This window comes from Pseudochaenichthys georgianus, chromosome 5 (assembly GCF_902827115.2).
Source record: "Pseudochaenichthys georgianus chromosome 5, fPseGeo1.2, whole genome shotgun sequence".
Lineage (NCBI taxonomy): Eukaryota > Metazoa > Chordata > Actinopteri > Perciformes > Channichthyidae > Pseudochaenichthys > Pseudochaenichthys georgianus.
This window is the reverse complement of record NC_047507.1, coordinates 14,101,869-14,116,160: the sequence shown is the minus strand read 5'-3', so window position 1 is coordinate 14,116,160 and position 14,292 is coordinate 14,101,869. Positions and strand designations below refer to the sequence as shown.

At 44.4% G+C, this 14,292-nt stretch overlaps 1 protein-coding gene across 7 annotated transcripts in view; it reads left to right on the top strand.

Annotated features, from left to right (window-relative positions):
- The window catches only part of foxp4 (forkhead box P4), a 93,523-nt gene that overhangs the window by 25,672 nt on the left and 53,559 nt on the right, over positions 1-14,292 (top strand). For all 7 annotated transcript variants that reach the window (XM_034082410.2, XM_071203110.1, XM_071203109.1 and 4 more), the window contains one exon: positions 8,133-8,303. In XM_034082410.2, coding sequence (XP_033938301.1) covers positions 8,142-8,303 — 162 coding nt within the window. In that variant the 5' untranslated portion in view covers positions 8,133-8,141. The remainder of the gene's footprint in view (positions 1-8,132; positions 8,304-14,292) is intronic.

Sequence of the window (14,292 nt, the reverse complement as noted above, 5' to 3'; positions counted from 1 at the left end):
TATTAATATTTTACTTTTGGCCTGTAAGACATGAGTAGGGAGAAAAGAGCAAGAAGAACAGAAAACTAACAATTGCATGGAATACATTATATACTGGCATTGGTGTGCAACAGTGTTGATTTTTATTTAGCTTTCTTGAAAGAAAAAACGTGTGTGTGTGTGTGTCTGTGCGGACCCATACTGAATGCTCAGGGATATCATCTTGTTTTAGCACTTTTGGATAGGATGTGAATTAATTACCTCTGTATAACAGCTTGGACCAAGTTCAAAAGTACTAAAATTCAATTAATTTGAAAAGTGGACATGCTATCATTTTCTCTGCATGTCTCCTTTAAAGTCTGGCCTGTTTTTACTGTGGACTTATTCAATTATATTTGATTAAACTCGCTCTGATCCAATCTATTAATTAACTAGGAAATGCAAAGTGCCCGACTTGAAAGCCGATGTATAAAATTATATGTCCACTTTGATATTTATTTATTTATATTTTATATACCACATTTTATTTTAATCCATTGTAACCCTTTATTATTGTAAGGCGCTGTGGCTCATTTTCAGGTAATATTAAATCTATTCGCTTTATCTTCCATTTAATGCAACATTTGATCATAAATGTAATTTTGTCTCACTTACAGGCGAATACAACAAGTAACCTCTTCAGAAAAAATACTTCCCTCTTTCAAAATGTTGTCTTTTCACACACTAAAACAATTATCCCTTGTAATTAAAGTTAGTAAGTTAGTAATTTATATGCTGAAGGTGGAGAATATCAGTTTCTGGAATGGAGCAATTACTTGTTTGAATAGTAAGTTATTTTTATATGAACTGAAGGTTAGTCCACTTTTATATAGGGCTGAACATTCATGTATTATTGACAGGTAAAACATTCATTTATTCTATCAGACTAGAGAAGGCTAAAATAGAATTGTGTTTTCTGCCTGTGCGTTTATGAATTCTTGTCACTCATGTCAACCTGTTCTTTGGTACATGGTGGACCGAGGGTCAAACAGATCAAATTCAGCACACACCTTTCTCACGACACGCAAATACGAAAATTAAATCTCAATGTACTTAAATCATAGTTTAATATTTCACCTTCATGTCATTTGTCCATTTCCCATACTGACACCTTTTCAGCTGTGTCTCTCAAAATGTCTCTTCTTCTCCCTTTCTCTCTCTCCCCGCCCCTCACAGTGTAGGTCATTCTAATAAAGAGCTCTCGTAGGACAGAGCTGCTAATTGCTCCGCGACGCTCTAGCTGGTTTCAGATCCAAATAAAGGCACGTCGCTCTTTTTCCAAGCTCTTCTCCTGCCTGCCCTAACCCCCCCCCCCCTCTCTTCACCTCTGTTCCATCGTGTTAAATACAATCTGAGTATTAGCCGTGTGGACTGTCATAACCTGACCTCAGCCTCCATTACCTCTCCGGACAGAGGGGAGAGATGAAGGGGAAAAGGGGGATTTTTCATCCTCATGATCACAGGATGATATCCAATGGACACACGGGCACACGCACATGCACAAGCTTTTCCTCTTTAGGAATGTACAACCCGTGATTTTAGGCTCAGATAAATGAGGTGTGCATGAAGTCCGCTCCTTCTACAAATATTTGTGTGTGCGGTATGATCGTATGTGTGTGTATCTTTGTGTCTGTCTCCAGTATTTCAAACAGACAGCAGTCTGCAAGCTGGTAAATCACTTACTGCACTCTAAAGGAAGGGTCGAGGTGAAGGCAGGAGTGTATGTTTGCCCCGGTCATACACACATACGAAGCGATCTCATCGGTGCGGAATGTGCTGTGTGTTTACCTATGGCTCCAGAACCCACCTGACCGAGGGAGGCTAATCTTTATGGGCTCTGTAAACAGGGACTTTGTCTTCAGAGAACGGCAGGCGGGACAGCAGACACACAATTCACACACCGACATACACTACAAAGAAGAAAGGAGGGAAAGAACATATATGGCAGGTTACATACTGTACAGCAGAAAAGCACACAGAGGCTACGTGCACTCACCAACACTCACTTAAATGCTCAGACGGACCCAATGCCATATGGCAGACAGACGTATAGAAGAATTCCCCATGTTTATATAGCTAGGGATTTTCTTATCATCTGCAATGTGAGCCCCTCTCTTCTTCTCTCCACTCCCTAACAACAGCACTGGCTTCTTCCTTAGCCAGCTGCACAGCACGCTGGAGGTCAGCCTACAGGCCAGTGCTGCTAGCTCCTCTCTCTGGGTGGACGCTGCTCTTTGAAGCCAGCCAGCAAGCGAGCCAGCCAGTAGTAGATATTGGCCCACATCTTACTGACTATCTGTCTGTGGGATAATGGAGTTCACCTGTTAGCACTGGAGCAGGGCCAGGGCAGCCGCAGACAGCTAGCATTAGCCCATTGCTGTTAGCCAACCTGTTAGCGCTGGCCTGCTGCCAGAGTAGCCTGGAGCAGTGCTGTTAGCGGCTAGCTTTAGCCCTGTGTGGAAGCACAACCTGGCTGCTCTGCTCTGATATCCTGCTGCAAATCTGTCCTGCATTTAGCAAAGGCCAGCTGCTGAGGAAAGAACCAAACTTGGACATGGTGGTGATGGAAAAATGATTTGCAGTTTGTTTTTATGTGTGCACTCTCGTGTGAGAATACGTGTGTGTTACTTCTTTAGCTTTCGCCTGACCTCATTCTCTTTTATTGAAGTTAATACACGTCAGCTCAGAAATGCCACGCAGATATCCCTCCTATCCGCTCTTCCTCTCTTTCTGGCGTTCTTTACAGGAGTGTAGAGAATAATTGGCTCAGAGAAGAACACACAATTATTCAAAATGTATTTAGAATGAATTTAAAGCAACCAAAGTGTTGCTATCTCAAGTAATAAAATGGAGTATGTAAGAACTAGTATCTGAATAGGAAATTGCGTATTTAGTAAGAACCATAACAGTGGAAAAATCCTTTATCAGCAGCTGTATTGCAGCAACACAACTGAAGCATATTTGCATATTTACTTGTTTTTTTAAAGTAATAATTCATTGAAATGTGTTAGGTGTGATGCTGTTCTTAAAATCAACATGTCTTAACCATGGTCTTAACACGCACAAGGTAGCCTCATTAGTTAGATATTTGAATATCTGCTTCCTTGGAAAGATAAATAGGAAAGTGCTTAAAGGTCCCATGTCATGCTTTTTCGGTTATTACCCGTCCCCTTGTGTGTTATGAAGGTTTGTATGCATGTAAACGGTGTGCAGAGTAAAAACCCTCAATGTACACCCTGTAGCGAGTAAAACTCTAACACAGAAACACCTCGTTGGAGATACGTCATTGTCCATTGTTTACTTCCTGGGTATCGTGACGTAGGAATGGCCAGTAGCCTTGCCCAGAGCTATGACGCGATTCATGCGGTACCCGGAACCAAATGGACCAATCCGTGGAGCCGTTACGTTACGTCCGCGGAGCCGTTACGTTAAGCATGGATTGGTCCAAATTGACCAATCCACGGACTTCCTCACACACACACTCAGTGCAGGCAGCTCTGCTGATTTCTCCTCCCTGGCTGCAGGCTGATGACAGACAGTTGGGATTGCGGCGAAATTCTCTCTGCAGACCCATTCTCACAGCGTTTATCAACCTTTTTCTGACTCAATATCAAGCCACACTTATTGTTGTTACTTCGGCTGTGACTTTGTGTGTGCTCAGGGTGAGTTAGGCTGTGTTTCGCTGTCGCTAAACAAGGAAACAACACCTCCACGGAGCGCGATTCACAACGTCCCGACCAATCAGAGCACACTGTGCTCACAGGGCGGGTGGGGGCTGGAGCTATTGGAGCTACAACGAGAGTGAAATTCAGTGAATACACGTAGTTTACAGAGATGCTGTATGAGAAACCAATGTGAGTTTGGAAAATTGCACAATATAAATCTATTCTAGTAGACCTCAACAATGGAATTATTATTATTATTATTATTATGATCAGCTGCAGGGCTTTCGTGGAAACTCTGTCCTGAAACTATGATTGTTCAAGAACACCTTGTCTCTACAACAGTCACTACTCAGTGTTGACTTGTTTATTTTTTGCAACTCAATGTCTCACTGGGTGCCAAGATCCTTTTGCGATAGCATTTCCTTTTGTTTCATGTTGTATCTCTCACGTGGGAACCTAGTGATGGATACATTAGAGCCCAGACCTGATAGTTGGGTTTGGGGTTGAAGCAGATTCCCTCGAGGGCAGTATCACTGTTTATTTAGTGGCGCAGTCTTTGCCAGTTTGCATCGTGAGAAAGTGAGTACATGGGTGTGGAAGTGTTTACTAAATGCATATCTGTCTGTGTGTTCATGTCTCTGTCAAAGCATTGAAATGTAACAGCTCACACCCTGGAGCTGCGCCACTGACAGTAAATAGGACATTTTATGGACACAAAGACAGCAACCAGGGTCATATTTGTCATGGGTATTTATTAATTTGTGAATGTCAGTTGTATTGAAATAAAGCACCTTTGGGTATGACAGCTTAACCAAATGTGTTATGAATCCACACAGTCACTCATTGTCAACAGAGGCTCCTCCAAATTCTTTTTCCTGATTACAAAACAGGTTACAGCTCCAAATTCTCAGATTTCTGTCTCCGGCAAGAGTGTTTCTCTTGCTCACAAATATTGATTGAACTATCACAGATCATAGAAATAACCTATGTGGATTCTATTTCAGGGTGAAAAGTTTAATGTTGAACTTGCCACTAGTTACCAGGCATAACCAGAGGGAGGAAGACAGCATGCAGCGACAAATAGAAAGGCAGATCATTCAAGAGTCAGATGAAAGTAGATAGATGATGGAGTGTAGATACTGGTACAGACAATTATTTTTCCTTTTTCCTTACCCCCTCTCCCTCCACCCCTTACTCTCCCTCCCACCCTTATTCCCTCAGTTATTTGCCTAATAAGCAGCGTTCCTGCGAGCTGATGCAAGGCGGAGGAAACAGAACAGGCGTTCTGGGACTGCTGAAAATATTCCCACATGAGGCATAACATGATAAAGACTTATTATCTCACTAAGCTGCTGTAAACACAGATACACACATAAATACACACTGTACACAACGCTCTCTCACACACATTCACAGAAAGTGAAAGTGGTCCGGCTTTACGGTTCTGACGAGCTGTGACCAGGAGGAATCTGACAGAACCAATCCCTCCAACAAAGCCTGAGAGTCAGCCGCTGTGAGCCAGCTCACTGGGCATTTGTCTCTGCCTGTTTGAACTCCACACACCCAGAGCAGTGGGAAAGAGCAGGAGGGAGAGTTAAGTTCTGATTATTATTAGCGCACAATTTTCGGAAAACATCTGAACGAGCTGACGTGTTCAAACAGGATTCATCCCAGCTCCTCTTCACTCATCAATCATACACATAAACACATGCACCTAGCGTTGGCTGTGAGCTAATCCATTACAGTACAAAGGTAGGTGTCAGCCTCTAAGACAAACACACACACAGAGTCATCAGAAACATGTTGAGTCCCATTTCCCCTTCTTCCCTTCTCCATCCCAATTAAAAGGCAAAGGAGGCCTTTTATTTCCCTCTCCTCCAAACACATTCTTTATCTCTCTGATCTGCGCCCCTCCTTCCCTCCCTCGCTCGGTCCCCTCAGGGTAGTGGGAATGTCTCTTCCAACACACTCTCAGGTCAGGGGTTCAGCTGGAGGGGGTCTGAGCATGTAGAGAGAGCGAGGCCGAGGCACAGAAAGAGTGAGTGGCGGGTTGAGGCAGGCCTCTGCACGGGCAGCTCCTCTTCGCTGCCAGAAACACTTAAACTTAAAGCACTGTGTGTGTGTATCATAACCCTAATCAGAGACTTCAGGCTAGATTTATGCCCCTGCCTTTTTCCCGACCTCCATTACACCAGCTTATATACACCCATTACAGGATATGACAGAGTACACACCCTTTAGACGAGCATACCACACTGGCTGTGTGTGTGAAAAAGAGGGCATGCGCTCACGTCTTCACACACTCCCCACTTTCCCATTAGGTCCTTGTCCACCTGCGAGCTCTATCTCTCTGTCCGTCTTTATCTCTCTTCCCTTCATTGCTAATAAGGTCAATGAGGAAGAGTAAGAAGCAGATGGGTGTACAGTACATTACAGCGCAGCAGCACAGTGTGGGCCAGATAGCAGGCCGGTGATTCATGCTTAGTGAGACGTGTGATGATGCGAGGAGTTTCTACTGCAGTGCAAAGTCAGTGGAGTGTGCGGCGGGATCTGTTGATCACTCAGCACTATGGCTTGCTTCATAATATTACCTCAGGGAGCAGTTTGACCCAGCAGAGGTCTGAACGAAGGCGGGAGGAGATGGAAGGAAGGAGAATGAAGAGAGGAGGAAGTGTTAGGAAGAAGAATGAGGTTGGAGATTAAGTGACTATAGCTTTAAATGTCACAATAACGCTCGACTTTGCAGTCTTGACTTCACAGGCGGATGGGTGCCAGGAGAGACACAGGAGAGAGGCAATGGGGAGGAGAAATGCCGCAGTGTGATTTGTGGTTGGGCTTTGAAATGGTGCTGCTTGTTAAGGAGAACTGGGGAAATCTGCCTCCAGCCACAATGTACTTTTAAAGGTTTAGTTAACCGATTTTCTGTACAATTGACAAATCTCACCACTTTTTGGCACCCACCGTCTCCAAGGTCAAGAATAAACGTTCCACCTTGGAAGAACAAAACATATTTGTACCCTCAAGCTATATTTATTTTAGATTGTATGGGTGTTGAGAAACCTGCTTCGGAAACACCTACCATTATGTCCAAACAATGACAGCAAAGACTTTTGAGTTTTTTCAGAGAAAATGAGACTGAAAACCACTTTTTTTGGAATATATTTTTGGGGGGATTTGTTTTAACTGACCCTTTTACAAGCACAACCACCAGCCCATACACCTGCATACACTTGTATCGACCCCGCCCACACACACACACTCACACTCAGGTCCCTGTCCCTCAGCAAGCATCTGGCAGCATTCCATTAACAGAGCCACCAGCGCTCGTTCACACCTTCACCTGCTGTTAGGGGAAAAAAATAGGCCTATGCACACACACACACACACACACACACACATACACACACACACACACACACACACACACACACACACACACACACACACACACACACACACATACACACACAGCTCCACCAGCTCCACCTGCTATTGCCTTTTATTGTTTCCCCAGAAGGCATGGGTTGTAGGCTTCTGAAACATTCGCACATACACACAGACGGCGGGTACAATGCCTCGATGGCGTTTTGTGTATCCACCCCGGGTTGCTGAAAGAAAAGCATTAGAACTTTCCCCTTAAAAACTATGCGCTTGTGTGTGTGTTAATTTCTAAAACTGGATGAGGCGGAAAAACGAGATTGAGCTTGTCATTAGGAGTTCACAGCCTGCGTGCTTGTGTGAAGGTTTGTTTTGTTTTGTGTTAGCAGCCTTGTGTGTGTTCTGCGCGCGTATGGGTGTCTCGGCGGCTCCTCTCTCCCACGCTCAGGCTCCTAACGATGGCAAATGCGCCTGTGTGTTTGCGAGGCGTTGTTTCTCAAAAAACAACAACACATCCAGGAACGGCTCGTTTTGTCGGGTTTTGTGAAAGGAACGCGGTCTAATTAGAGAGGCCCTATGAAGGTGCATCAAACAGATCTTTCTCAAAGACCAACCTGCTCATGGCTCTCACACAGTGCACACATGCCACCTCTGATTATTGGAGAAATGTCTGTGTTATTTAACTATATAGCAGAGTATTAACAGCCTTGTCAGTTTAGATTTGCTGCACGTCTTATCCTAATCCTTGCGTTCGCTCCTAGACACACATTTACATGCAGACAAAAAAGTGTCTGCTTCAGGTGTTGCTTTGTGGCCACTTGGGCATGTGTGTGTGTGTTTGGTTCATGACCAAAAGCCCTTTTCAAAAAGTACACGTGCACACACTCGCGCACATAAGCACACACAATTCACTTCCCTATCTCTGTGTGTGTTTACTTTAGTTTCCTGCCTTGTTTGTTCACTCAGATGGGAGCAGGCTTTCTGCTCAAACTGCCCCAGTCACTTTTGTTCAATGTGTGTGTTGTTTTGCCCCTCCACCCTGAACCCCCCTTTCTCCTTCTCTGTTCTCAGGTGCCAGTGATGATGGTGGAATCAGCCTCTGAGACCATTCGAACGGCACCGTCCAACCAAAACGGAGTCAGCAGCCAATCAGATGGAGGGGGAGGTAGAGAGGGCGGATCTAACGGAGACACCAATGGAGAGATCAGTGCAGTCGACCTACTGCACCTGCAACAGCAACAGGTGTGTGTGTGTGTGTGTGTGTGTGTGTGTGTGTGTGTGTGTGTGTGTGTGTGTGTGTGTGTGTGTGTGTGTGTGTGTGTGTCTGTTTGTGCCTGCGTGTTGTTTGTGCCTGCGTGTGCTTATGCTTATAACTTTTGTTTACATATCTACCTGTACATACGTGCCTGCGAGAACTTGTTTTGCAACACCTCCCATTTGTGCAAGTCGTACATATATACTGTACGCTGGTATAGAACATTATGTACACACCAAGCTGTTATATAATGTACAGATGTCACAACACGTAGTCGGCCATATTCCAGTAATAGTCAGGCTTGCATGAACAGTGGAACGCTCTGACAGGTTGGCTTGTCGGTGCTTTAATTACCCACGGTTCATAATGTGCCACTTATTTCCAATGGGACACAGTCCACCGTGATAAGTCATGCACCAGGGTTCACACTGAGATGTCGTACATGTAGCTGGTTGAGGACATATTAGAGAACACACCTGAGGTTCCCTGTAGGTGAAAAAGCCATTTGGTCCTGTCAGTTTGCCCCATTTTAAAATAGAAATAGCCACACTACGATATAGGATGCTCAAGAAGTGTGTGTGGGAGAGTCTGTTTTATTTTTTCACTGATCCATGAAGTGCTGTTTGTGTGTGTGTGACACGTCAGCATGTAGTGTCTCCAGTAATGCTATTTGTCTTGCCTCCTGTGCGTCAGCCCCCCGACACACACACACACACACACACACACACACACACACACACACACACACACACTGGACACTGAATTTCCAAACTTCCTGGAACTTCTTGGATGAAATTCTACATTTTAATTTCTCATTCCCCAAAGATTCACATAACTATTTTCTAATTGCAATCCAATTGACCCGAGCCTTTACACACAAACACACAAATAAGAGCTCAATATAAAATGTATTTTCTCATCCAAAGGTCTCCTCATTAGTCATTTGTTCATAACCACAAAAGAATGTCTGAGTGTTGTCATCCAATGACGGAAACTCACTGATTCATATGTTCTGCCATTTGCTGCAAATGATGAAAAGATTAGGACAGAAGACATGTTCCTAGTTACTGCATTCACTGGCTGTATAAGCAAGTGTGCAGTATGCATCATTCCCTCTCGTTTTGTCTATGAATATGTGCGTGTGTGTGTTGTGACCGCCCATCACAGAGATTCAGTGATGTGAGTTCTTGGCTCTCCGACACCAGCTGAGTTTCAGGTTGAGGAATCCCAGGGGAAGAAAATCAGGGTTTGCTCCCTGCTGCTAAAATGATGCCCTCTAATTATAATGATGGAGCCTTAGGTGAATGAAGAACACTCAAGGCCCTTCACTCCTGTCCTGCTCTCCCTCCTCCTTCCCCTGACTGCATCCTCACCCTGCTTCCTCAGCAACCTTCATCCGAGGACACACACACACAGCCATGCACAAATGCACATACATAAACACTAAACCTGTAGCTCATACAAAGCGGGTCTTTATTCTCTCGGACGTGTCTCTGCTCTCTATGTTTTTGCACCTGTGTGTGTATAAGTGTGTGTGTGTGTGTGTGTGTGTGTGTGTGTGTGTGTGTGTGTGTGTGTGTGTGTGTGTGTGTGTGTGTGTGTGTGTGTGTGTGTGTGCACGCTGGCATTTCCTCTCTTGAGCGGGCTACCGACCACAAACATACCTCCCTCTCTCTTTCCATCTTTTTCTCTTCCTCTCCCTCACTGTACTTCTTTTTCCCTCTGCGCTGTGGACCATGAAAGACAAGCACAACCTTTCCTCCAGATCCCAGCCCTCACCTCTCAAAAAATGTTACATCCACATATAATGTAGAAGTAAATAGCAATGTATTGTAGCAATTTATCTGTATTTAGAGCTTTCTGTTCAGCTCAATTTGGGCAGATTGAATATATTTGAGTTGTCATGAGGCATAGGCGTGTCCTTCCTGTACTATGGATATTTGTTCTGTTTTACTTTTTGCCACTACAGCCTTTTCCTAGTTTATGGCTGTTTTACTGTACAGTTCAGTGGTAAGTCAGTATATAATAAAAAGTTATAATTTATGAATTTATGAGTGTAATCCTCAGCAACCTACGTTCTCCTTCTTTTACATTTCCATGTTGGGAAGTTACTCTATATTTTTCTGTGTGTCCGTGCCGCATCCCTTCAGTATTACCAGCCTTTAGTATCCATCATGCACCTCTCCCTCACCCCTTGGATAAGATGGGGTGTCTGTGCCAGTGAGCACTGTTGAGTGGCTGCTCTGATGTAAAAACCAGCTGATTTTTATTTCTTTATTCATCAAGTTTTCTGATTTTGCTTGTTTTTTTTTCTCCATTCAAAAAACATTTAAATCTACTTCAAAAATTCACAGCCTTGAAAAAAAGTATTGAAATCTGTTACATTCAGTGGAATGCTGGTGATATTTCTTACGTTTTATTGTAAATTAATATTTTATAATTTCTATTATACTGACAATTTCAGGTTTCAGAACTTTTTTAGCTTTTTTCTCGTACTGTTCGTACCCACAAACAATTTTTGAAACTTTCTTCATCCCTTATTCCATCGCACGACTAGTTGTGCTAGGTGACCATAGAGGCTGTCATTTGTTAAAGCTTGTGCCCACTAAAATCAATATTGTCTGACACAGACAGCTTCTATATACTGACACTGGTCACCTGACTAAATTGTATAAGAAACTGCTTCCTCGCTTCACCCTTAAAGTCTTCGATATACCTCCTCCTCTTCTTGTTCATTTCTCCTCCACGCTTGAGTCTCTCACCTGAAGGTGTACTGCAGACTAGTGTTGGTGCTTAAACACCATGCCAGTGTGCACTGGAGCAAAAAAGACACACACACAGAACTCCTGACAGCGCGGTCTTGTCAGAACACAAAGCCGTCTTTCCTTGGGCCCCTTGGGAACCTGAGAGAAATCACAGCCATCTCCAGCCATCAAACCACATCCACTGCCCCTCTCTGTTTTTTGTTGCCTTTTTTCTCATTTTTTGTGTGTTTCCTCATTGATAGATATACAGATAGAAAGATACAGATAGATAGATAGATAGATAGATAGATAGATAGATAGATAGATAGATAGATAGATAGATAGATAGACAAATAGATAGATACATGAAGGTCACAGGTAGGTGGTCAGTGGACAAATGAGGTATTGAGGATATGGGACATACAGCCGGAGAAAACAGAGGTAAAAGGAGGGGCAAAGAGGCAGCATACTGGGTGGGTGGGGGGGGTCGGGGGGCATTGGTGGGCTAGAGAGGAGGAATAGAGGGATGAGGGAGGGGTGTAACGCTGAGACGTGTCAGAAAAGGGCGCCTGGGCCTCCCTGTGGAATGTGGCCTGTCTGCCTCCCCAGAAAGAACAGAGCAGGAGAGAGGGAAGAGAGAGGGAATAAAGGGAAGAGGGGGCGAAGACCAGTTCTGCCCCATCATCGAGGGGAGAGGGGAGGGAGGGAGGGAAAACAAAGAGCGGAGTTATAGGGCGGCGGGAGGAAGGAGAGGTGGAAAAGTGAGAGTGCAGTGGAGAGTGTGTGGCACTTTGTTGAGGTGCTGGGCACGGGTGTAGACATGAAATGATGCATAGCAGAGGAGAAATGTAAGCAGGATAAATCCTAACAAACCTCAAAGTGTGTCTGCGCGTGCGTGTGTGTGTGTGTGTGTGTGTGTGTGTGTGTGTGTGTGTGTGTGTGTGTGTGTGTGTGTGTGTGTGTGTGTGTGTGGAGGGTGCTCTGACGAGAACCAGGTGTCTTCAATTCTTTTCTTTTCTTTACCTCTCTCATCCCCCCTGACTTTTTTTTTATTTTTTGCAAATGTGAGTCCGCACTGAGCTCCACCACTTCCCCCCGTCCCTCCTTTCTCACCCATTTCATGTCTCCTACTTTTCCCTCGCCATCAATGAATCGCTTCTGGTGTTCCGGCAGCAGTAGTTGCGGCACGTGATGTCGAGGAAGAGAGGTGGGGGAGGAAGGAGGGAGAAGAAGGGGGGGGACAATGACAAAAAGGTGCCGTTTCCTCTCAGGAGTGCGGTCCATCGGTCAGCTTAAAAAAGCCAGGGAGAGATTTTTCTTTCTTTCTCTCTGTTTTTTTTTCTACCATAACTCGCTCCTACAAGTATATATAAAGTGAGATTTTTCTAGCAGCGGCCTTCCTTCCCCAAGGGTTCAAAGAGAACATTTGCTGAGAAAAAGGCAGTTTAAGAAATTGGTTCGGAGCTTCGATCCCCAGTCCCATTTGTCATAATCTATTTTTCTCTCTAAAATGCACACACACATAATGGCAATCATTGTTTCTCCCCCTCTCTCATATGCACACAGGCAGTTACACACATGCACAGAGCTGATGTGAGTTAATGAAGGGTGTAATTAAGGAGCCACAGTGATGACTGGAGATCAGGGGGAACTGATACAGATCTCAGATATACACAAACACTGATGAAAGATAGCTGTTTTTTTGGTGTGCGCACACATGTGCAAAAGCGTGCATTTGGGTTTGATGGCGGGAGTGCTCTGCGGACAGATGTGTGAGATTGCTTTGCGCATTAACAGACGATGAGAGATGCTGGATGATTCAGATAACGTATGGCTTCCTGTTAGATTGGCTAGACTCAGTAATTATGGCCCGTATGGAGGGAGTTGGGGAGGTTTTTCAGACGCATGCGATTCTATAGCTCCGGCTGCTCGGCCATTGCTGAATTATGGGAGGTGAATTTTGGTCACTGGGACAGTTATGTCCTGTTTGACCTCCAGCTCTCAACCAGAGTTCACTTTCAGGTCAGGAGTGCAGAGGAGAGTGAGGTGAAGGGGCGGCTATAAGAGAGGAGGAAAAGGTGAAAGAAAAACAATTCAGACAAATTTGTCAGCGCAGTGGGATTTAATTTAATTACATTATGTTCGTGCATCTGCATGACATGTGTGTCTGCGTGTCATTTTTGTGTCTGTATGTCCGTCTGTGTGTGTGTTGGTCGTGTGTGCGGGCCAGTAAATCAGTGCCAGGCCTCTCTCTGAGTGCTGTCACCTCCTAAAAGCTTTCCCTTGGTCTGGGCCAGGCCTTCCTCTTTATGTCTGGGGTCAGTGTAGTTCACAGGTCACCAGAGGTCATGCTGAGACAGAGGAGGGGCCAGTTTGGTTGCCTAGCATTACAGAACACCCACTGCTGTAACCGCGGCGATACAAAGAAACCTATAGAACACCAACTTCCTCTGAGAGTCTTAATAGCACCAGCAGGTCCCTTTATCCGTCTTCTTTGACGTTTACTTCCCTTTTTTTATGTGCTGACGATCTCTCTTCATATGAATCTGCTTCTACATTTTCAATGTATACATTTTGGGACATCTTTCATTCTCTAAATTGGGGTTTGCACTTTAACATATACACGTTTGTATTCCTGCACTCCAGACACGTAAACACACCTGCAAATCTCATGGTCAGTAATGTATTGGTAAGGACTCCTCTTCCTCATATTTCCTACTTGGTTTGCGTTAAGACGAATTTCCCAGATGCCGAGATATTGTATTTATTAGCATCCCTACAAATATATTTTTTCCAGCCAAGCTGTTGGATTTTCAGGATCAGTTGTGTGTGACTATTGGAGTATCATTATTGATGTCATTTCAGTTCCTTTCCTTTTGTATTAGCTCTTAGACCGCCACAAATACATTCAAACTCTAATGAAAGAGTAAATGTATTCACATTACGGCCGTTTCTGAAATAGTCACACTGAATTGAGGGAAATCTACTTAATAATAAAGGTTATCGTCTGAGGTCCTCTGAAGAACCATGCTACAAGGCTACAAGTCTTGTGGGTAAAAAGCAGACGGACAGTAGACATGGTCCACCAGGCCAGATCAGCCGCATGGACATACTGTAGTCACGGTTGGTTGAAGCAACCAGCGAGAAGCTGAGAGACAAGAATGGACAGATACCGGCAAAAGGAGGATGTGTTTGTGTTTGTGTGCTGTGTGTATCTTCTCTCTGTTGTGGA